General features: G+C 35.4%; 2 protein-coding genes across 5 annotated transcripts; both read right to left on the bottom strand.

The window, feature by feature from the left end:
- Positions 1-94: 94 nt before the first annotated feature.
- On the bottom strand, positions 95-2,254 carry LOC136342720 (26S proteasome non-ATPase regulatory subunit 10-like). 3 transcript variants are annotated; one of them, XM_066288938.1, is made up of 2 exons: positions 1,930-2,254; positions 95-1,731 (listed from the first exon to the last, which is right to left on the bottom strand). In XM_066288938.1, exons 1-2 carry the CDS (start codon positions 2,083-2,085, stop codon positions 997-999), a joined length of 891 nt encoding a protein of 296 aa, XP_066145035.1. In that variant the 5' UTR covers positions 2,086-2,254; the 3' UTR covers positions 95-996. The 3 variants fall into 3 exon arrangements, 2 of the variants coding, with proteins under 2 accessions (XP_066145035.1, XP_066144951.1); XM_066288854.1 differs by having other exon boundaries at positions 1,813-2,254; XR_010732693.1 differs by having other exon boundaries at positions 1,621-1,731; positions 1,901-2,027.
- Positions 2,255-4,766: 2,512 nt separating this feature from the next.
- LOC136338949 (T-cell leukemia homeobox protein 3-like) lies at positions 4,767-25,650 on the bottom strand. 2 transcript variants are annotated; one of them, XR_010732047.1, is made up of 4 exons: positions 25,022-25,650; positions 12,603-12,831; positions 4,944-5,557; positions 4,767-4,889 (listed from the first exon to the last, which is right to left on the bottom strand). XR_010732047.1 is itself a non-coding variant. In XM_066281796.1 (3 exons), the coding sequence occupies exons 1-3, from the start codon at positions 25,479-25,481 to the stop codon at positions 5,341-5,343; spliced, it is 906 nt and encodes a 301-aa protein (XP_066137893.1). In that variant the 5' UTR covers positions 25,482-25,650; the 3' UTR covers positions 4,894-5,340. The 2 variants fall into 2 exon arrangements, 1 of the variants encoding a protein (XP_066137893.1); XM_066281796.1 differs by lacking the exon at positions 4,767-4,889 and having other exon boundaries at positions 4,894-5,557.

A 25,650-nucleotide genomic window follows, 5' to 3' on the forward strand; every position in this document is an offset into this window, starting at 1 on the left:
AATGATTTGAGGATTGTATAGGTATAAGGGTGTTTACTTCAGAAATAAACGACTCCAATTCACTGTAAGTATAATCAAGAGCACTAATACCAAGTAAAGTTAAGTGTGTACTGCTTCAATGAAATTTTTATACAGAAAGATATCATTTATCAAGACATTCTTATCTTATAGGCAACGTTTATTTTACAAGTTTAATCTAAAAAAAAAAACCTTAACCATTTATTTCGGTGTCAGTTTTATTTGAGCTGCACGAAAATCGGCCATATTTGTTAAATTCCTATTTTTAATCGAAGTTGAAAATAAAAAAAACCTGGTCAATTGAGGGTGCTCTGTAATCTCCCAGTAAATTGGTAATTATGATCTCTTACGAGCTGAAGCTTTAAAAAAATGTACATTTTTAATTTCTATAAAAACATTTTATAAAACAAATGAAACACACCAAACATTTATAAAACAAACGAAACAAAATAATATATTTTTTAATTTAACGCTGATTTAACCATTTAAATGCCGTCACCTAGCATGCTGGATTGCATTTTATTGATAATTTTATGCGATTCTATAGGTACTTAATATGTGTTTTTAAAAATTAACTATTGAAGGAAGACACAAAAAATGTACATTACTGTATTCAGAAAAATACACGAAATTATAAAAAAATATAAAAATCACAATTGTCATGAAAAAACAAAGTACGTTTATTTTTGAACGGGAGATGGATGGAAAATATTCATTTACGGTCGAATCATGGTGCAGTTTGACTCGCAACCATTTTGTTTAATTTTTATATGTATTTTTTTTTTCATTTCATTGCTTTTTCATGCAGCTACCAGTATGTATGCAGTATAGTAGTATGTATGCTATCTAGCAATTATTGCTATTAATGCATTAAAATTAAGATTTTCGAATAACAAACTAACTTTCGTATATAGACATACGATTTTCGCTAAATTTTGTTTGGTTAACTTACAAAGTAAAGTCTGTGTGCATGTTATTTTAATAAGGTGCCAAATTGTTTAGATAGTTTGCAATTTCATGAAATTCTTTCTCTAGTGCCAGTTGTGCCGCGGTTTTTCCGTCAGGGAGTAAAAGTTTGTGGTTTGCTCCGTAACCAATTAGTACTTTGACAATATCCAGAGCACCTCGATTTGCAGCTATATGTAGAGCTGTCCAGTCCTGACTCGTTACAGCGTTAATATTTGCACCTTGCAGAACCAATGATTTTGCAACTTTTGCATGACCATTGCTAGAGGCAAACATGAGAGGAGACCATCCAGTAGAATTCACTGCATCCAAATTCGCCTCATATTCGATTAAGAGATTCACGATGTCATTGAAGCCACTATCGCATGCATAATGTATCGGAGTCATATTTCGATTATCTGAAACCTCTGTATTAGCATTGTGTAGTAGCAAAGTCTCCACAACTTTCTTGTGTCCATTTTTAGCGGCTTTATGTAATGCAGCATGACCATTTTCGTCTTTCATTTCTATATCAGCTCCACTTTCAATAAAGCGCACAACATCACTGTAGCTTCCCCAAGTTGCGGCCTCAATTAACGAATTCGCTTTTCTTTCCCTGTTCATTTTGTTTTCTGCGACCTCCAACCTCATGCGAAGACCAGCTAAGAACACTCCAAGGATATTATTTAAGTCCTCTGTCTCAGGTGGCACAACCACTATAACTTTGTGGCTTGTGTTTGAACAAGCGGACTCAAGATCAAGCAGGATCTGCAACAGTGTTAAATCATCATCAGCAAATTGTGGCTTATCATACTCCAAGATCATTAATTTCGGTAATTTAGGTATTACATTTGATGTTCCCACTATTTCCCTACATTGTGTCCATGTTAGACATATTATGTCTTGTTCATAACCCAATTTCAATTTCCTACTCAACATTTTAGCACACGTTCTGATATTTCCTACCACTTGATACGGAATAGCACTTTTCAGCACCATAAGTTGGATTTTGCCATCTAAAAGTAAATTTTCCACGTCTACTTCTATTTTTTCCTCGAGCTCCCTCAAACTTTCCATGTACGTATCAGATCTCATTCTTAATTTCTCATAAAATGTTGCCATAGTAGTTTTAGAGATTTTCGGTGGTATGGGAATTCACTCTCAACAAACTTTCACTGTAATAGTCACTAGACGCGCCAACCTTGAACAGTCCTAAAAAGCGTCTGATATGTTTGAGTAAAATGAATATTCAGTAAGGAACTCGTATTTACACTACTAGTTAGTGCCAGAAAATCTGTCGGTGCTAAACAGACGATTTTATCAGCGACATAAATCGATGATAAAAAAATACATACGTACAGGTGTCATTCCGTATATGCGTATTGACCCATGGGCTACCGGATATATTTAATAGATTTTACCATTCTATTACTTGTTTTGAAGAAATGTGCCGATTTAAGAAAGGTAAAACTGAATCCTCAGTTTGACAATTTTAACGTTTCCAGAATTGTTTATTTTTGTTAACGAGTATCTTACAATGCAATTTTAAGTTTTTCAAGTTGTTCCTTAATTTGGTGACATCTGAAATTACTAGATTTAGCCAAATTTTAGATAAGTCCTTTACAGTGTTGTCAAATCGATGTTAGTTTCTGAAATATTAAGGAGAATAGAAAATTGCTAAAAAAACTTTAACGAATTAAATCGTGTATTGTTCGGGGTGAGCGGGTATTAAAGCCCTTACGGAATTGAAAAATTGCTCAGTGAACACCTATTAAGTCGGCCTGTATTCGAACGTTGCCACAAATTGCTTTTTACACCTTTAATCGGAAAGAAAATCGATGGAGCAGGTACAAACCTATGGTGAAATAGATGGTCATTAAACTTGTTTGGCATTAAAGTGATGTGTCAACGGAAGAAGCAATTCACGTAAAATTACAGGTAGCAACGGAAATAAATATTGAATTGTCTAGACAAAAACTCGACCACCAGAGCGAAAGAATCATCACTATTTTTAAATCGCTTATAACAGCCATAAAAGATAAGATTGGCGAGATTGACAGGAAAGACTCATTTACGACTCCCTATAATGGGAGTCTTTACTACTTTTTTTGGTTTATGGGTTTGTCTTTGGAACTAGGATGCTTCCATTAAACTTATATTAAGGTTTAGTAAAAAGAAAATGAGAACTATGAACCAGCTGTGATAATGTTGCTGTGAAACTACCTTGTTACGTTTAGAGACAAAAATTTCAAATTAATAACAAAAATAATGAAAAAATGTATTTAATACTTTTTTGGTAGCTGTTAACGAGACGATTCAAAATTCATATTTAAAAATATATATGCATAGGGCGTTCCTTTATGGGGTGTTCGCTTTTCAAATCTTTGGGTCAAGACGGGACCTTCTATGCCTAATTTCGTGATTTTTAGCTTTGTGTGAATCCGTAGGAATTTTAGGAAAAAGCTCTGAATTTCCAACACTTGTTTGTTTGGATGAATTGTCCAATGTTACGACAAAGTCAAAATTGATGTTTCATGCACTGTTATAACCCGTACAACTTATTATTTTGAAACTCGAAATGGGCATGTTGCAGTTCTGTTCTGTTCATTTAACGTGATCACCGAGTATGCCATCACGGATATATTTGGGTATATACGACATTTTCTTTTGCGAGTATCAGGGTGTACCTGTACTGTACGAACAAAAAAGTCTCGAGGTAGCTTAAAAAGTAAAAGAAACATTTATTTTTATTTTTTTTAAATTTTGTAACTGACTATGCGATAAACGCTTGAGCTCAGTAAATATAATTACTTTTTTTCTGATCATTTACTTATTAGGTCTGATGACGTTTTAATCGAAATTGAGGGGAATGTTTAAAGTCGCTACCCTTGTGTTGTGTATTTTATCTTCCACTCCACCAGCTTACCTGACCTGATATAATCGTTGTTTATATGCCGAGGGCATTATGTATGCGTTTATGGTAGAGAATCACAGGATTGTAATACGACGGCCTCTGGTCCGAGGGTATACGTACAGATTGTCCGGTGTTCTATACGAAATACCAAATTTGAAAACACAAAACTAAGGTTTATCTAATTAAACTGTGTGTTCATAATGCATTTTAATGTATACAAGAGTAGTTTTCACCAATGCGGAACCTTGGAGTCAGTAGATCAAAGTGGTGACAATTTTATCTAGGAAAATTTAATATTAGAGGATTTTCGTGAAAACCTGCTCAACGATCATTCCCCATTTCATCGTTTCTTTGGAAACTTTTTTCGAGCGTAAAGGATTTTCAGCAGTCAGCCAAGTTTATCTTGCAAACGTTGTTATAACAAGACCTGACTGTATACAGTATGTCCTAGATAAGGGCGCATTTAACGATGAGTATTTAAATCCATATGACAGACAGGAGCAGAAAATTGAAATTTCAGTTAATATTAAATTATCATGTACAGGAGGAAAACTTAATTTCATACATTTTTAAGCAGGTAGGTCTGCTTTGCTAGCAATCTTTACTAGGGTAAAAAATTAAAAACACCACCGTAGGATGCATCATTATCTTGAGCATAGTGCATACAGCCTGGCTCGAAAATGATCACGTTTTCCATTGCATTGAAGTATTGCCATCCGATTGCTTCGTCCAAAGCGAATATTTACTGGATGTTTCTAAAAATGGAACCTTATTACATACCATATACAAGCAAATCTAATAAATCCAACTCTCTCTTCTTCATCCCTACCTTAGTTCCGCTGAAATTGCTTTGCTTAAATGGTCGTTATAGTCTGCTTCACCTCAATTAAGCCACGTTAGATTACAAAATGAAACATGCATTTTATTCCCAACAAATTATCCGCCATGATTGCGTTATGCTCTAGAGAGTTCGCTTGCGGTTGCATGACAGGGCTCTTCTCCATTAAAACAACTAATAATGGTGTCATATTTTTTTAATTTCCAATACGACCGTTCTTGTGCTTACCGTAATAGCTTATATCTACATTTCAAATCACACTACTTTTCCGTAATTACGGCAGAAAATTGCTTGTTTCAAGTCGAGTACGGTTTCTCATCATCACGGAACGTTATAGGTTGCCTATTAGATATACAGAGAACAGACTATTTACATTTGTAGTTTTTATTTGAGCCCAATATCCGTTAAAGCTTATTGAACCCAAATATCGAACCAATCCTTATCTTGTATTGCACAATACTGATTAATAACATTTATTCTAACAGACTATGTACACAAAAGAACTCATCAAACCAATTATGAGATCTTTGAAATTACAAACAAAAGCGGGTGGTTTTGCACGAAAAAGCATTCATTAACCATCACAAAAATGTCGCTTATTGTCCTAAAAGCTGACTTCGGGGTTTCAACACATTGATTCGGCTAAGGCTGGTTGCGGAGCACTGTAAGGCCCCGCCCAAGGTTGCAGGTTCTGTAGAGCGCTGAGGGCTGTGTCTGTGGCTGCCGAGGCCGCGGAAGGGCCTTCACTCATGTACCCTTTCGTCAGCGCTTCGGCTTGCAACGACAGCATTAGTCTGTTGGCAGCTTGTCGTTCAGCTTCGCGCTCCTCAGCAGTTTGTCGCCTGCAATACAACAAATCGTTAAAAGTTAAGTAACTACTTCAAACTTCACTTAAAGGCCAAATATCAGTTTCCGCATTAAATTTCTCTTCGGCTTAACTTAAGTGAAGTACATGAAGGCCACTTAAATGGTTGATAAGTGCGACATTGCATTATTTTCTGCACCATTGTTGGAACGGCACTTAATTAGGACGTATCGCATTCATACATCATTTTGCTTTCTCGGATCGTTGAGAAATGAAAAGAAACACGAGTTTTTCAGTTTCTTTTATGGACTTTTGTGAGATAGTGCAAGACCCATTTGCAAGTTTAATTGGCTGATTGCGTTAATGGGTGTTTAGTTTCTATATTATCTCTATAGCCAATAAAAAGAAGAGATAAAAGGTTCTGATTTTTTATTAGATACTTAGATGTTCAATCAATTCCTAATTCTAGTGGAAATTTTCAGTTGCCTATTGTTAACAATTCTGACAATCACGAAAGGTATATCTGTCCTATCTGTCCGTTGTAAAAGCTCTAGCTGCAGCTCCAAAAATACTTCATCTGAAGATTAGTTGTTGACTAACAAATGTGCTTCCTTAACTGACCTGTCCGGTCATCCGGACAGGTCCGGTTCTTATGACTTGAACTGCTCATAAAAACCGGTTCTTCAGCGTTATGCTAAGATTAGGTGTGGTAATTTACAATCTAGAACCATCAAGCATAATGTTCATTCTGGAGGGGTTTCAGATAGCTGTGCTTAACGCTGAAGCTTAACTTGTAGTTAAGCGTTAACTTTAGTTTTAAAAATTTTCAATCTGCCAACTTAACGTTAAATAACAGACGAGTCTCCTTAACTGCACCCTGAAAAACCGGTTCTAAGTTTTCACAGCGATTCTATCAACGGTTCTCGAAAAATGCATTATACTGGATACCTATAGAGGAGGGTGCCAAGTATAGGGTTCTGCGGCCGTTTTAGGTACTCACTAAGCTTTTAATTTATGACCAAGTCGATCTGCTTATTTCTCAAAAGTTTATAATTAAAAATTATTAGTTAAAAAAACCTGCGTTACCTGATAGCAGTAACGCAAATTCCTTGAATTTCGTTAAGTTGCAAGTGTAGATATTTGAAAGTTCCCTGGAAATGGTCAGTCATGTGAAATTGAATGCGTTGTTGAAAACATGTTTTTTTTATGAATACTAGCATACAACCAGTCTCATATAAAATTTAAGGAGTAAAGTACATAGGAGAGCAAGAAAAGGGAATTTGAAAACTGGTCGAATTTAGCAAAGAGAGGGCGAAAATGTAATAGCTTAATGAGGGTAATGAATGTAGCAATGAGTTTTATATTTTGTAATGAGTTTCAACCGGATAAATTAGATTTGGAACTCGGTGAAAATCAGAGGCCTAAGTAACGGAGCATATAAAGGCGTTTTTACTTCAATGTTTTAAAATCAAAATATAAAGAATATTGGTATTGTGCCACCGATTTCGCATAGGTCGATAGCTTAGGAGTTGTTATTCTTCAACTGGTACAATGTAGTATTCTATTAATAAATAAAAAGCAGTAAAATCTATATCAATTTGTTTAGTTTTTTCTAAAGAATAAAAATTGGGCTACGCCAATGGCTTATAATAATTGAACAGAAATTAAGAGTTCCATCAGTTTTCATAGGCTCGAAAGAGCTAATGTTGTTATTCGGTAGAACGTATAGGGTGTTCCATGGAAAACTTTTCACCACAGATTTTTTCGATAATTGCAATAAATCGTAGAACGACAAAATATTTCCATTTTTTTTTCGAAGGAAGGCACGTACTGGCGCGGATTTCATATTTATTGAATCTTATCCAGAATAACTGCGGTGAAAAGTTTTCGATGGATCACCCTATACACATAGGCGTCGGTGTCGTATGTAAACGTAAAAAATACAATGTAATTTCGGCATAATAGCGAGAGTTTAGTCACTTTTTTCTTGAAAAATTGGCAACTAAATGATACTAAGGTCGCGTTAACGATTTATTACAAACGAGGTTCGTGTGCTCTACTTTAAATGGAAAAGGAACGTGGGTCTAAAATCAAGTAATACCGTTCATTAATGAATTATTTTGTGTGGATTAAAGGAACTCGTTAATAATTAGTCGACCTAAAAGATATATTAATGTTCATTACTTCCACACATGCATTACTATCGTATTCGTGCCACGGCACGTAACTCAAATATCGTATACATGCCAACCCGAGGGTGATTGTATGTAACTTTACTTGACAAGGGATTACTCCACATTTCCTCACTTTAAAATGCCGCCAGGTCCCTAACTTCTGTCAACCTTAGTTTAAAACCGTTTAATAATTTCGCACTTTCGCAGAACCTACCGTTTAAAACCTCATTTATTATGCATCAAGGGAGCTGAGGGAATATGGCCATATTGTACCAAGTACAGTCAACGATTTTTGGAATGAAATAAGCAGGGAATGGGATCTCTTAGTACAAAACAGGGAAATTTTGGTGCAACATCGCCTAATAAACTGAAATCATTTTAGCCTAATTGGCTCGAAAGTTTCTTTCGCATCTGAAACGACGTTTCCAGCATTGTTCCCTCAACTAAAGAGACGTTAATCGAATTTGTAAGCTGTGTTCCTTTTATTTTGTTTCGTGCTGTTCTGTTTTCCGTCTGGCTTTCGTACCATTAACATGCAATCTCATTGGATTTAGTTTAGGTTTAACGAGGGAAAAGTGACACTTGGATTTTATCGTTGAATCGACGGCGGAACATTTCTTGATTCTCCAAAGAAGTTGCTCGACGATTCCCCTTCAGGTTCTGAGTAAGAAGCGAATTTATTAAATCGAGGTGAAAGGTCAATAAGAAGGCCTCGAAGTTTATCCCAAGGATGGAAAACAGGTGAAAAAGAACGTTCAATAAACACCGCACAATAGTAATTTCCTGATGGGGATACAAAGCACCTACCCGCTGTGTGAACTATCAAAATGGCTGGTCGCTAATTTATTAATTTCAGAAGACTAATTAAAATCGTCGGGATTCTGTTTATCCGTTCCGTTCTCCCCAAATACGGGTACTAATTACCGTTGCGCCCGCGTAGTTTAATTACGGCTTTAATTAATTATGAAGGCTTCATTGTATCAACACCTAACGCTATTTAGATAATGCGCTCTGCCGGCAACGGCGCTGCCTTTATTATTCCCTAATTTTAGGGTATTGCCTAATTTGTTTTTGCGAAAATTAGTTGGCGGCGGTAAATTTACGACGTCGAAAAGTTGCCGAAACTTTGCCGGAAATTAACTACTCCAGCCCCGGCCAAATATGAAATACAAAATGACTGGGCCGCTTAACAATGAAAACAAATTACGCCGAAAGGGTTGGAAATTAGATGAAACAACAATTTGCCGTCAAATGTTTTGGGGCTCGTTTTGACACCGTCTGGTTTAATTAATGCTAATTTTAACTGCTTTTGAAAACACGTTTTAAAAGCGGTTTCGCTTAGGGATTGGGAAGAGAATTAATGAGAACTGCACCGAAGCATATGTGCTACCGTAATTTTTCAACCCCTCTCGATAGTTAGACAATCCTTAAAAAACGCCATGTGACAAAAATTCAGTGTTTTTTATTCACATGAAAAATTCACAGAACAAGCGAGGAAAGCAACTCGCGCGAGTGCCGCCCTCGTCTGCAGCTCGCGCGCAACATTTAACTCTTAAACGTTGTTTTCTTGCGAGTGGTATACCAGGTCTGTAAATATGAAACCGGAATTTGCCTCCAAATATCCCTAGTGGTCAATATACGTAATATTATCGTGTTATTAGGACACTATATCTCCTATTTACATCTGAGAATGATTTTCAAATCATAACAATACAGGTTCAATACTGCAGTACAGTTTGCAACAGCTTTGAGTATGTCGAATGTTGTGCCTACAAATTACGATTTGCCGGCAGCATTGATTTTCTGTTACCACTTGAAAAAAACGGCTGCAGATTCACATCGCATGCTTGTTGAAGCTTACGGTGAACATGCCCTTGGAAAATCACAGTGCCGTGAGTGGTTTAAAAAATTCAAAAGTGGCAATTTTGACATAAATAACGAAGAGCGTGGAAAACCACCGAAAAAGTTTGAAGACGGCGAGTTGCGAGCTTTGTTAGATGAGGACGATGCTCAAACGCAACAACAATTAGCGAACAAATTAAATGTGACACGAGAAGCCATTTCCATTCGTTTGAAAGTTATGGGAAAAATTCAGAAGATAGGAAAATGGGTCCCACATGAACTCGATGAAAGACAGCAAGAAAATCGAAAAACCACTTGCCAATTGTTGCTTACCAGGTATAACAGAAAGTCATTACTTCATCGAATTGTGACTGGTGACGAAAAATGGATCTATTTTGAGAATCCCAAACGTAAAAAATCATGGGTAACTCCAGGCGAACCATCGGCATCGTCAGCAAGACCAAGTCGATATCGACGGAAAACAATGCTCTGTGTTTGGTGGGATCAAAAAGGCGTAATTTATTATGAGCTGCTAAAACCTGGAGAAACAGTTAATACTGAACGTTACCGACAACAAATGATGGACTTGCATCGAGCTTTGCGTGAAAGACGACCAGAATATCAAGAACGGCAACACAAGGTGATATTGCTTCATGATAATGCACCATCACACACTGCAAAACTGGTGAAGGAAACGATTGGGATGTCTCATTGAGAAGTTCTATCGCATGCGGCTTATTCACCCGACTTAGCACCATCCGATTATCACTTATTTGCATCGATGGGACACGCTCTTGCAGAACAGCACTTCACCTCTTACGAAACAGTTCAAAAATGGCTCGATGAACGGTTTGCCTCAAAAGAACGACAGTTCTTTTGACGTGGCATCCACAAATTGCCAGAGAGATGGGAAAAATCTATATGTAACGATGGGAAATATTTCGAATAAAATATTTTTTATAATTATTGCGCAGCTAAGTTATACTTTTTATTAAAAGATTCCGGTTTCATATTTACAGACCTGGTACACGAACTTCCACGACCATTCGTCTAAGCTGCAGATATTGAGGTGCGATTTTAACATTAGAGATAATCAAATCTGCAAAATTCATTCGCGTAGCTCGTCTCTCGGCTCTATGGCTGAAAGTCTCTATTTGAGTCAGTTACAAGTTTCATCAGACACCTGCATTTTCCTATGAGATCGACGGTTTGGTTTCTTCTTTGGTAGGCCTCCGAATTTAATCGTATTTATTGCGGTTTTTCAGTAATCGTTTTTACACTTTTCGCAAACCAAATGGACAAAATCAATCGACGCGCTCTGGAAATTCGGAAGTACCGGTAGGTGCAAGTAATAAAACCTGTAAAAAAAAATATTTTTTGCATTTTCCAGGAAATGTGTGAAGTAGTCAAAAATTCCGACCCTCCAAATGAGGTTGACCGAATGTTAAATGCGAAGCATCTTTGTTTATACACGCTCTTGACAGTGAATTATTCTGTAATATATTTTTGCTGTGCGCATACGGAAAACGTGTATATTCCACAGTGAATTTTTTGTGAGTCAGCACCAAGCTCTGCTTCCCCAAGAGATTTAGAACTTTCATACCTTTATATGGACTTCGTATTATTAGCGATAAACTTTAGAAACTTTAACGTGACTTTGGTTCTTAAAAGTGCTTTAAAACTGGCAAAAACCCGCAATAAAAGACGGGAAAAAGAACTGGTTTTACGGACGGTGTTGAAAATACCTGTAAATATTTAACGTTCTAAACACTAGACCTGTGTCAGCTTACATTATTCAACGTATCGCTTCTGTCGGCTCCTCAATAATTCAGGGGCTTTTAGGGTGTCAAATTGGCAATCCGGCCGCCAATCGGATTGCCGTCGGTACGGAACATCGGCCGGACATTGGCCGTAATGGCCTTTACAACTGCCCACTTCAAGCGGCTTTGTTTTCGGTTTATTCAAATTGTTCCAGGGTGTCTCGCTTTTTGGGAAAATGAGACTCAACTTTCGAATTTGACGATGTCTTGTTAAGTCAAGGTGTTCGTTTCAAATGTACAGGATGTCCCCTTTTCGTTATCTGCCCGGTAAAGCGAAGTATAAACAGATGTGTCATGGCCATCTGGAATTTTATTACATAGAGGGAATTTGAAAAATGGTTTTTTATTTAAAAAAATGCTAAATTGATTTACGTCAATTACTTTTTATCGATCGAGATTTAGCTATTTAAAATCTCTTTAATAATTCGATTCTACTTGTACTTAGATCAAGGTTTTGCGTAACAGAAGGACCTAGACTGGATTGTGTACATATGGCTATTTTAAGTCAGATAAAATGCGAACGCACGTTCCATGAACCGATTCGAAAACCAGAAGTTCCACTTAAAAGGCAGTACCTAATTACGCGCTACATTAATACCATTAAGGCTATTAAGAGATTCCTTTAAATTAAAATTAAAGATACCGAGTTGCACTTGATAGCGACACGACTAATATACATAATACTAAGTAAAAAAGGACAGAAACGGTCCGGGTTCGTTTTAAATCTTGTCGCGATGTGGGGTGACTGTCAACTGTCACCGGTCGGCGCCACTTACCTGTTTAACACGGTATGTCCATTACCGAACAGGTAATTAAAAGTGGAGACTGTTTGTTTAGGGGAACTACTCGACATAACTACGGTTTTAATCGACATCAAAAAAAGATGTTACATTTTAAAGCCACTTTATCCCTACACTTATTTTGACTAATCTTTTATATCCGAATCTGGGCCATTAACAACGGTTGGAGGTATTGAAGTCTTATCGCTCTTTTTTGGGTAGTCGAAATACCTGAGGACACAAATAAATAAAAATATACAGGGATTAAACTCGGACATTCACGACACTGACGCGCAATCGAGGATTAACGCAAAAGCTGACTTCCATATTCGTTCTCTGGTTCTGGAACCCTTCAAGCTCATCGTGGATGTTTATTTTTTTTGGAGTTTCAAAGAATAGAAATAAATTCAAAAATATTCGAAGATTTAGCCCGAAGGTCTTAATGGGTAACGGAGAATTAAGCTCACCTCCATTTGGTTCTCCGGTTCTGGAACCACGTTTTTACTTGCGCATCAGTCATTTTCAAAGTCTTTGCCAGAGCAGCCCTCTCGGCTGAAGCGAGGTACTTTTGCTTGTGGAAGCGTTTTTCCAGTTCAGCAATCTGTAGTCTTGTAAAAGAGGTTCTGGGTTTCTTTCGTTTCGGAGGCGTCCGGTTCTGGTACGGATGTCCTATTCGCCTTGTCATGGGAAAACTCGCTAAAAGCAAAAAACCATTTTAAACAACCTCAGGGAAAAATGTATTCAGTAGTAATAATAATAATAATAATAATATTTAGCACGCGATGTGTAGTATGAATTCAGTGGCATTTTAATCGCTGTAATCATTATAATAACACAGCTGATTAGTATCATCTGGGGCCATGGGCAACGAGGTCCGCCCATACGCTTTCTTCTGGGAGCTATGAATTATTCATGCTGCTTTTGGGCACGCGTTGGCTGTTGTCTTTATGTAAACTTATGGGTGTTGTTATATTATTATGGCGATAATGCGGGGAAGAAGTACGTTGAATTGAAGATAGTACTAAGTATCGCAACAGTTATTAGGTTGCTGATTTCTTATTTTGATGTAAATAACGGAGCCAGAAAGTTCCTGAAAAAGATTTACTCCCACATTCCCGTCTCGTACCAGTACCTCTGGAATGTTTCCTGTATCTACGAGGTAATTAAGATTTTTTCTGTTGCCAATGTCTTTAGAAAGTGTTGGATCTTTCGATTCGAATATGAACTCCACCTACAGCAGGAATCATTTCGTCAGATGGATTCATCCGTGACGACCAAATCTGTATATCAATCAAGTAAAGTAATAAAAAAATAGAAGACACTGTAAATTACTTTTTAAAGAAAGGAAAGTGAAAGGAATAAATTAATTTTTCTATGCTAAGACAAAAATGTAAGACTAACTAAAATTTAACTCTAAAAAATCGACCAGTTAGAATAACAGTCGGATAGGGAGCTTAACTCAGAGGTTACTACCTCATTAAGTCGTCGCGATATTGTGCCATAATTGCTAATCCTGCAAATTCTAATGTCGCGCGATTCTGGCGGAGATTCCGAACAAAAAGTAGCTGGAACGTAGATAAAAACACCTAGACACAGCCCTGTAGCTCTGAAATATCCCACATCCAGATTTTATGCTCTCATATGCCTCGTAAAATACTTCATATATGGCTGAGTCATTTGAGAGAGATTGAATTAGCCCTAAATCATTCCTTAACATATCCATTTATGCTCGTTTCATTTTGTGAACGCACTGTTTTTCACTTTAGTCATTGGCTTCTTTGGATTGAATCTCCTCCCTATTTCGAAAATTACCATAAATATCTCTGCAAAAACAAATGGCAGGTGTTTTTTTGTTTTTTTTTTAATTTATAATTAAAGTTTATGCAAATCCTAATCAAGTCCCTGATGACTAACAGTAAGCTCAGCTGAACCAGGCTCAGTACTGATTAATTCAAATTAAGCAGTTAGTCATCTGTCATCTTAGAGCGCTATAAGCCTCTACGGTATTTAGAGATATGTATTATGTACTTACATGAATACGTTATAAATAGGAGTTGGTGCAACAATCATTGATTGATTTGAGGTGCCACAACTTTGGGATATTTTTTATCGCATTCAGACAGAAAGCACTTATAGCAGTTTCAAAACCAAATGACTCCAATCAGCATACCTCCTATCCTAATTAATTTATCACAGCCTCCGGTTTCCAGCCAATTTGAATTCCCCGAAATGTCTGACCATTTACCTGCCTTAAAAGTCAATTAAACCATTAAAAGCGTCTATACATCACGAAACGATTCAATTTAATTTATTATCATAATCCATACATATCGCTTTTAAAAAATACATGTCACTCGAGTCCATTACCTGGGGTCGTTTAAGAAAACAAGGATCACGTAACTGCATTATGTTTGTGTGGATTGAAAAAGATTCCGTTAAACGCTTTTGTGTTTGAGGTATACGGGGTTGTTCATCCGACCCGTTCATTAAAAGTTCACTAGGATCTAAAAGTGATGAGAATTTGAAAATTTGGAATTAAGTGAATTGCGACGTGTACTATTTTTGAAAATATTTTCGACTTCCGTCATTTCCGATATAACCGGTAATAGCTGTTAATTTGCATATTTAAAATGGGACTCTTACTATATTATCTTAGTTTTAGATTCTACCTAATATTTCAACAAATTTTCGGTGTAATATCCTATACTTAGCCTTTATCGTTTTTGAGATATGTGACGTCGCATTGAACAAGTGCCTCCGTAATGATCAATTTTAAAACTACATATTTTCACAATTATTAAAGACATAAAATCTTCATATTTCACAGAATGTCAATACATAGTCTTAAGTGTACACTCTTGTTATTTATATGTTTTAGTATTATGTAGGGTGCCCAAAATGAAGCTCCGAACATTCATAATTTTGAAGTTTCAAAAATAATTTTCTTTATATAAAACACTGTATAATTTTAAGTAGAATCAAGTAGGGAATGTAATTCTCCATCAAACTGTATCAGGATTACCCATACCTAGTCAAAACCATTTTCGAAATTATTATGATTTATTATATGAAACTAGTAGTAATGTAGTCTTTTTAAATTTTTTAATAACTTTTTTTATTTTTTTAATAACTTTCATCTATCACAAAACAACGCATTATTTATTTTTCCGTGACCAACTACGTGAAGAGTAAAAACTTGCCAGAATGAATACGTACTACTAGTTCTACATAAAATTCAATTATTTCGAAAACGGTTTGGATTAAGTATAGGTAACCTTAATACAGTTCGATAGTGAATTACATTCTCTACTTGATGTTACTCAAAGTTATAATGTGTCCCATTTGAAAAAGTAGACTTCGGAGACTTCGAAAATGTTCGTGTCAGGAGCTGAACTTTGGACACCCTGTGCAATACTAACTCGTATAAAAGGAAAAATGTAAACTTAAGATTCTGCAAAACATGATGATCGCGTCTTTAATAATGGCGTAAATATGTAATTTTAAAATTGGTCATTACGGGGGCTTGTTTTTAATTCAAGGTTAAATATCTCAAAAATGGTAAAGGCTAGGTATAGGAGATTATACAGAAAATGTGCTTGAAATATTACGCAACATCTAAAAATAAAACAATATGCTGGTGGTCTCATTTAATATAAGCGAGTTGACAGCCATTTCCGATTAAACCGGAAGGGATAGGAAGTCGTAAATGTTTTTAAAAATAATACACATGGAAGTTAACTTATTTCCAAATTTTCAAATTCGTATCACTTTTAGATTCTAGTAAATTTTTAATGAACGAGTGGGGTGAACAACTTTCATAGTGAAAATATCACATTCACCGATCGTGTAATTTGATTTTATAAGTATCCAAGTTTAGCGCTTTTTTGTTTTGTGTATGTGAAACCGAGGAATTTGATGTGTTCGCTATAATTTTAATATTTTTGAGTGAGCCCTAAATTGAAGTCATAATTTGGAATACACAGAATTTTGTTTAATACTTACAACTTGGTATTTTAGAATATTTTAGCACAGTAATTGCATTTAAAATTTTGAATTTATAACTAGAATATCTTTTTAGACAAACATTTCGAAACAAATGAATTGCAGGAATGGAGGGCTGATGAATGGCCAGAGAGATCTCCAGATTTCACACCTTTAGATTTTTGTGGGCTTGGCCTAAAGGTTGTTCTGTAAGATCAAGCTTTGATTCGAAAGGTCGGGCAGTTTCAACTCTGATGGTTTCGGTAATTTCGCAAGCGGCCTATTGTAGTTTTTTTCGCTAATCCCGCGCGTGTCTGAAAACAGTGAAAATATGCAGAAAAAAGTTAGCGATTTTTTAAAAAACAAATAAATTTAATTATTCAGACTTTACCCCAAGTTAGATATTTTGACTGTATATTATATTTCCTTTCCTTGAGACATAAGCCTAAATCTTCTAAAATACAAAACCCTCCCTTTAAGCGGTTAACAAGGGGATGGCTAATGTGCTAAAACACTTTACGATATCACCGCCATAACGACTCAATAACTTTGCAGAGCGCTATCATCAGCGCTCTTGGCAAAATTATGGCAGAAAATTACGTGTACTCGACAAAGTATTCTTAATGGATCTATATCGCCTCTCCTCTTAAGGAGTGAGATAAGCGTTATGGGGCCACGGGGAGAATAAGCTGGAGGTGAAGTCGTTTGATAGGATCCTCAGTTTCTGGTATAAAATGAGAAAAGTTGCCTGCATTTGAAAAATAATGCATAAAACTGATTGAAAGAGGTTTCAACTCAGACCTCAAAGGAAATGTAAACAGGGGCCCTCTTTGCCGGGAGTTACGTGACGGGAGTTTCTCACAGAACGTGTCGGTATAACTTCGTATATAAAACGGCTCGTTTACATCGGTTTCCTCCATCGCGGCCATAACTCGAAAGAATTTTAATATAGCGTTCAGAATATTCAAGAGGGCGAATTACTTTGCCGGCATCTTAACGGGCGCCATTTTGTCTCTGGAGGACGCTCGGTTTAAAAGTTCGCTCCGAGAAAAGCCACCTCCTGGATTTGAAGTGACTTCATAACGTTTGATACGTTATTGATCGCGTGCTCTTCGGGTTTTTATTTTTGAACTGGGGGATCTCTGTGGTTTCAGATTTTTCTATGGGGAACTTTCTGTTTTAAGGAATGCGAGTTGGCAACTAGCACATGAGGGAGGGACAGCTATAATATTTTATTTGGGAGCAGGAGGTGTGTGAAAAGTAGAAAAATGTCAAGTCCTGGTGTAAAATTTCATAGGAACAATTTGCAGGGTAATACAACAAATATGTGAAGTTAAGAGAAAAGGAAGTCAAATTTCCGAAGGAGGTTATTTATTTTTTATACAACTAACTTGACATTCTAAAAGAGTTTTATAGGAGGCGCAAGAACATTTCTAAAAGTTCAGCACGTAAAAACTTTTTGAACCAATTATTCAGTAGCTATAAACAAGGAATTTGCGGCGTCTTATAAGCCATTTCAGATCCTTACACTATAAACCAGTGAATCGTATGAATAAAAACTAGTATTTGCTGATACTTCAGATATCTACTTTCCGTGAAATCATACAATCAATCATAAACACAACTTATATATATATCGTATATAGCGAAGAAGCATTTGCTCCGTTAAGCAGTAGTAGGTCCCTCATACCATCATATTGTAATGAATCGAGTGAATTGATGATAGTCCCCCACTGCGACTTGGAGGGCTCTATTTTATGGCAACATGTGAGACTAAGAATGACATTTTTGGTAATGTTGATTAGTTACAAAATTGAATTGACCAACTGCATTCAACAATCAATTTTATTCTCTTTTTCATATCTTCCCATGGAATTAGGCCCTACGTGAGGTGCATTATGGAACGGTCAATGTAAGGCGTTATTGCACCTTACTGATCGTGTAGACACCTCGAGTAGCTCACCATTTCGATTATTGTTTTCCGCATATGATCTGGCAGTGGTTGCTAAGGCAAAAGCCGAGAGGAGCAGGACGATGAATCACTATATACAGTGTCTCATATTTGAATATATTCACATGGGCCTAAACGGTGCGTAGGCTAAAACCGAAAAAGCAATCTTTAAAGGACTACTAAAAGTGACTAGTTAACGACTATATTATACTGTGCAGCTCTAAATTGGCACCCCTTTTCCACAAATTGTTTTTTTATTTAAAAACAGCTTTAAAGCTACGTCATCGGTAGCGCAAAAACACCGATAATTTAAAGCTGCATCGTATAATGATCCCATGTTCAAACAAAAAGAGATGTAATGTACCTCGGCATCTTTATAAGTACAGACCTTAATTTGATCTATCGCATAACTAAAAGTAGTGGGAAGTACTAAGATACCATTGATTCTGTGACAACAATCATGTTTTGATTTAGAGGATTGAAGTGCCTTCTTGCGTTGAGTGCCTCTAGGGCACTTTACGACCCCTGTGGCTCACTGCCTTGAGGGTCGAAAAATATAAATAAGTACTTGAAAGAACCAACAAAACACTATCTCTTATGATAAAAATGTGGTATAAAAATCATGAGCAAATGCTGTGGAGATAGCATACGGTCTTAATCCAATGAGCTTGTCACACGAAGAGCGCAAAAACATATCCAAATTAGGCAAGGTAAAATACTGAACTAGTGAGCAATGAAGTCTTTGGAAAATTACGGTAGTCAATCACTTTCCCACACAGACACGGACTTGACATGGAGTCCTCGGCTCTATGTCCAGTCCGGTTAGTCTTCGGTTTCGCGTCCAGTCTATGATTAATACATCAAGCAGCTCCAATGATGCAAATGTTCAGGAATATCACGATAGACAAAAGCAGTGACGAAAAAGGAAATGAGGTGTTCCGAATTTCAATCGTGTCAGGTTAACCAAGTATACTATTATATATCGAAAAATAATATACAGTACTAGTTTGACATAAAATATACTTGAAAAATTCTTCATTAGGGAAATATTAGGGCACATTAAGCTTTGTAATAAGAGAGAACTTGTATGAGTTTTAAAAGTGCATTAAACTGCTTTTTATTCTTCACTCAAAAACGGTGTGTCGCAGAGAAAAATTGAACGAAAAGCTTTTTTCTATGAAATTGAATAAAAAGTGTGAAACTTTTTAATTTTTTTATTAAGATAGTTTTTTTAATACAAAAACTCTAAACTGGACAAAATGCTGGTTTTATTTCACGTTACTTTGCTTGCGAAAATTAACAACATCCGATATTCTAAACAGCTCAACCATCAATACTCGTAAGAGGAAGATAACAGAGCTTCATGTTTTACAGCTCTAAAACGTATGAAAGTGTCTTTACCACATAGACCATAATCAACTTGCTGTAAAATATGTCTTTCCGCACTTGTTAGGTAAGTAACGGTATTTAGCAGGAACCGGTTCACATAGCTAAAAATAAGGTCTTATGAAGTTACATTTAGAAGTTAACTTTGATACACAATCAATGCTTTGAAGGTGACCCTGAAAAGGATCAAAACCGACATAATTATGAAAATTAATATTGGATGTGTTTTATTTTCTTCATGATTCAACTAATTCCAGACACTACGTAGGTATATCTCCCACCGTTTCCTTTAACAATACTCATTTAATATGTATGAGATTGTATGGACTAGCATAGGTACTCTGTATTGCCGATCAACTTGCACATTACTTAACAAGTTTGAGTATGTATCCAATCATAAGTGTTTTAGTTTCGGTTTCACGAGTTTTAATTAACCCCCTACTAAAACTGGCAACTTATTTTCGCTTCACTTTAGAGATCCGTTTTTGTTTTAGCAAGAAAGCTCGTAGTTATCGAGCTTGAAAGCTTTATGTTGTTTTGCATTAAACAACTGATTAAGTGCATCACGTTTTGTCTTTGCTTTATAGGCGACTTAAAACGGTCTTGATTAATTGTGTTATTTTGATAGGACGTCGGGATTTAATAGCCTGTTTATGATCTTTAATATATGTGATTTTTATTTTACATGCAATGGTAAAAACACCAGGTATTCTTTCAATAAAATTCATTCACTGAAAGGAAATTAAATTTTCCTATATGAAAATGTTTGTTTCGACATTCGTCAATATTCGTTTAAAATTTTAATCATTTTATTAAATGAAACAATTTTAGTAATTTAATTATTTTCGACGCCGTGCATTTAAATACCTCGACGAACCAAATAGAGATAAATAAAGTGCATATAAATAATAATCAAATATAAATTGATCCGCTCTAAAACAAATAATAAATTTATATGTCATTTGGGAAGGTGAATGAAATATTAGTATATACATTATTTACAATATGTACAGTAGATTTAACAATAGGAGACAGCAAGTTTGCTCATCTTCCTTCTTCAAGCATAGACCCCTCAGGTAATGATTTACAATCACTATAAGGAAATGTGTAAATAATTCTCTCCATTGAAATTACATTAAATGCTACACATGATGAATACCTCGTAATAATACACCTTCAACTGGCATAATCTTGATGTAAAAATCGACAATTACAGCGAATACACAATAGAATTACATCATTTGAAACATGTTGCTGCAAACGCTATTAATATAAGCCACATTAGGAACAAACTCCATTATTACAACTATAGCGATTAAGGTAATATTACTCTCTCAATACTTAGGCCACCAGATGGTAATCTAAAAAACCTATTACAGGGACCGTTCTCATTGGTTGATTTCTTAATGATGTTTTTACGTGTGGTTAATGTAGCGGAGCTGAAACGTCCATTTTTATTATAAATTCAATATGGAGGATAATGATGGCGTATACGATGGAAGGGTCTTTTAAGTACCTACCACCGAGCTTTTCCCAAGGTTCAACTCTCATTTTGCAATAAAAAAAACCCCTGAAGCCATGGGGTCGATGGAAACCTGAACAGTTACTGTGAATTAACAAAAATTAAATAATATTCAGTCAAAGCTAAAGCTAATTTTACAATACAAATATTTGGAAAGATCAATATTAATATGAGTATTCAAAGTGCCATCATGTATTGGCCATGAAGGCAATAAATTTATTTCCACATTGGTAGAAATTACATTACTGGTATTAAATTGAAAGCCAATGTGTTCTCTTTATGAGGATTATAATGGTTAGAAAGCTATTTTAGTAATGAGAGTCATTTTAACAAAGGTTCATATGGATATAATGTACGAAGCGTTTATGTTAATGGAGATTTTATTGGATATAAAATAAAGGTGAAATTTGATATTTATGTACAGGTGGCCTAAGTTGAATTTGATATCGATTTGTTTGTACAAAGTAATTTTTTTTTCTATGAGTGTACCATTAATTTGATATTGATATATTCATACTTTAATGTATTGAATATCATCAAGCTATGTGTTATCTTTTATTGTTTTCAAAAGTGCCTCATTTCGCCTGTTAAAAATTATGTCAATGGTCAACGTTGTGCATTGAAGAAAATACCTATACTATAACACGTTAAATAAAAAGTAATTATGTACTAGAAAAAGAACATAATTACACTAGTATCGTGGTGATTTGTATTAGTAAACACTTTCAATTACTGTTGTAAAAACACTAAAAACATTACCAATACCTACAAGTAATTTTCACCTATATGCGGCACGGCAGAGACAATTAATTTGACGCGGACAAGTTAACACGTATAGATTGTAATTACAAATGTAATGATATATTTCTTTAATGTGACAAGGTGTTACTTAACATTGCGTTTTTGAACAGTAATTTACATAGTGACAGCAGTATGCCAAATGTTTACTGCTTTTTCATATTCCATTAATTATATAGATAATTATTATGATGGAATAAAATGCCTTGAATCGTCCCCATGGCTAGAATCGCAAGACAGAATATGAAATGCAACGTCATTTTCACATAAGGGCGCACTTGAAGCTCGAGCTCGTTGGCTGATATTTGTTAGCTAATTTAATAAGATCAGAAATAAGTTTTTAATTTGTCTTGCACAAATTGAAGATTCAAAATTTCAGCTTTCAAAGGTATATAATGCTTCAAGTCAGCGCTGCCGCGAAATGCAACTGCTGCAACAAAACCCTTCTCCGTTCTGGATGCGCCCATTCTTAATTATTTTAATTAATCGACATAGGTGTGATCATTTTATCTTGATAACATTTCATTTTACAGTAAGTGTCAAATTTTAACATTTATTGACATGTGTAACTTGAATTTTTTTAATGGAATATTCTGTATATTTTTTTATTTTCTATTTTATGTAATGGAAGTATAATATATAAAAATTACATATAAAATTGCCTTGCTAGAGTTAGCGGTTTTTGCTTTCCATAAATAATAGTAAAAGGATTAAAACACGGTATTGAAATAATTTTTCTTTACAATATCATATTTTTATTCTTGTATTATACAACTATTAGGTAACTAATGGAAATAATTACTAACAATTAAAAACAAATAAGAATATCTGCTACTATTTGTTAGAAGAATTCTTGAACGTGACCATCCTGTTACTCAATGTATTTTTGATCAAATTTAATGGTATTTCTCAGAGAATTAATAAGTGTTTCTGGTTTTCGTCTTAACTCTTGCACAACGTTTGCTATTCTTAATTTTAATTTATAAATAGCATTGCGTAGAGTTTCGTAAACTTTATTTTTATACATGCCCAAAAGAAAAATCCAATACCGTTAAACTTAAATATTAATTTAAAATTCAATTTTAATTTTAGTTTCAATTAAAAAGCATTTAACTTAGAGGATACCTGCATAATGCGAAAACTATTATCAATTTTTAAATTGGGATTATATATAATGGCCATGGTAAGTGTTATATAAAATGTGTTTAGAATTTTCCCTATAATTCGAAAATGAGAAAATATACGGGATGTTTCATTAAAAAAAAGTAAGTTGAGTAAATATCAAAATTTAACAGTTATGGGAATTCGTTTCAAGTTTACAAAAAATTAGGGAAAAAGTCTTATAGAACAGTCTCTATCGCTTGCCGATATCGTAAAAAAAACACAGTGAAAAATGAAATGTAATCAATGTAAAATAATTGCACCGTATGTGTAATGGAAATTGAATTGATTGAAATTCGAAAGCAAGAAGTGGATTGACACATAAAAACTCCAAATAAATTCAGCTTAGAACGAAAAGGTCGCAAAGTTCAAAGACTTTGATATTCTTACGTATATTTACCTGGAACGTAACTGTATCGCACGAAAGTATCCTGCTGACAGAGACATCAGGATTTTAATCTTTTGTTTAGATTCGGCACTTATAGCCTTAAATTTACATCAAGTTCGATCGAAGTAAGTTACGAGGAAAGAGTGATGATTCGTTTAAAGACCATCGAAGCCTCTTCAGGTTGAATGTTGCATCAAATACGGAAACGAACGAGACGAACAAGAATACAAAAATAATGACGATTTAATACTTAAAATTCTTCATGAGGCCATTGTAAGCGTTTTTCGATCTGCCAATAATCCAAAGTTCTTCAAATATGTTCTGATACCTAACGGAAAAAGCTGTGTGTGTAAACCCAGCTTACTGTTCCGATGAGAGAGCGAAACTTGGATTTTTCTCGAAGGAGTGGTAATTAAACTTAAGTTTAACGCCTAGAAGGTATATAGAAATACGCCTCTTCCGTTTTAACGCTAACGGATGTCTGTGGGCCAAACTCTGAATTTTAGATCGACGGGAAACCTCGACAAAGCAACACCGCTGAAAGCTTATGAAAAGGGTTACGAGAAACAACATTACAAGAAAAGCCTCCTCTGCAAAGCTATAACTAAAAATTAAATAAGATAAAAGTGAGAGTACGCACCCTTAAGAGTTGTGTATAATTTCTTTTCTTTTTTTATCTTATTTTGGTGTTTTTCATGGGTTAAAGTATATAGATTCATTCCTGGGAATCAAGAGAAATTTCTCGAGACTACTTTCAACATTTTACAAAACAATTCTGGTTATGATACATACCTACATTCATTATAAAATACGTTACGGTCAAAACTATTTTCATTTAATTTCAACTATTTAATGTAAATAAAGTTAGTTCAATTAACGGATTGGTGTGAGTCGAAGAATTAGTATAATTTCATATGTATTTACATTTTGATCATTCGTGTCAAATAGGCCGGCATTAGGCCCTTCATGCATACGATCGTTGTTCTATTTTTGATTGTCATCACCATGCTATCATTCACATTGCATGTTATATTTATTTCCTTTCTCATTGAAATGCGCTTGAACCTGGTGAAGGTTTCTAGCTTTGGAAAGACGAGTTTCTGAGGTATCTGCATTGGAATTGGGAGGTGTAAATGGGTTTGTTCCCTTTCAGTTTTCGATTGTTGCGCTAAGTTTCTCCTAATTTCATTATATCATTTTGTTTTCCTTCCTGCAAATTTAGCATAGATTTCACAGATTTTTGAGCAGCCCATTGCCGAACCTTGTCGAAAAGGAAAATCATACAAACCGCGATCTACCGACATTTCTTGACTTAAGGCCAAAACAATCAATTCAAATTGAATTGATCGAATTGGCAATGAGATTGCACAAAATTGATTTTTTCAAAATGCACTATCTCTGTCAATAGGTTTAACAAGAGAAATGATAGTATGATCAATTCGTCGCTTTCATGGATCATAATTTGTACGAATGTGTTTATATTTGGACTTAATTTTGAAAACTTTTGCAGTCGCTTCGGCTATATTATCATCAGTGTTAGTTTCATCATTACTATAGCGAATATTATTATTAATTTACGACGTTGATAATTTTTCACGCGTATCATAAAAGCTCTTCTAAATATAATTTACCTATAAGTACTTCTCTTCACACCTCGTAAAATTATCTATTGGAAATTTCATACATTTAATTAGCTTACCTGCAAGTCTATCCTTAACAACTTGAGATGCAAAGGCAGCTGCCGCAGCTGACCGTTGCAATACGGGATCTAAACTCAGCGTCCATGGATTAAACACGCTAGCACCAGGGGGACTTCCTGGACCTAGAGGTCGATGCGCGGGAACCCTCAACACACCATGTCCATAGAACCCCGAAGGAACCAACCCTAACGCACTTCTCGGTTGAAAGAGTCCTGAAGGGTTCGGGTACAATGTCCCACCAGTATCAGTGTCCGATTTGTGTTCGAAATTTTTACCTAACAAATTCGAGATGCTAAAGGGCAAAGCGCTCTTTGTCGAGGTGTGTGAGGAGGACTCATTGTCCGGACTGCTACAGTGACTCCTCAGACTTCTAGCGTCACTGTCACTATGTGATAACCGTGAGTCGGTGTCCAATATGTTGATTTCGTGGTCTTCTTCGGTCAATTCGTGATCGGACATTTTCGTTTCGATTTCAGTTAAAACTTCAAGTTCATAGTTTTGTTAATGAAGGTGTTTGAGCAAATAGCGTGAAATTGCAGAATCAAAGGACCGGCGAGGGAGCGATACAAGAGGCGCAGCCTTCAGCCAACTCGAACGAACGTCAGCTGAACACTGGCCAGCAACTAAG

Source organism: Euwallacea fornicatus, chromosome 1 (assembly GCF_040115645.1).
Source record: "Euwallacea fornicatus isolate EFF26 chromosome 1, ASM4011564v1, whole genome shotgun sequence".
NCBI classification, from domain to species: Eukaryota; Metazoa; Arthropoda; class Insecta; order Coleoptera; family Curculionidae; genus Euwallacea; species Euwallacea fornicatus.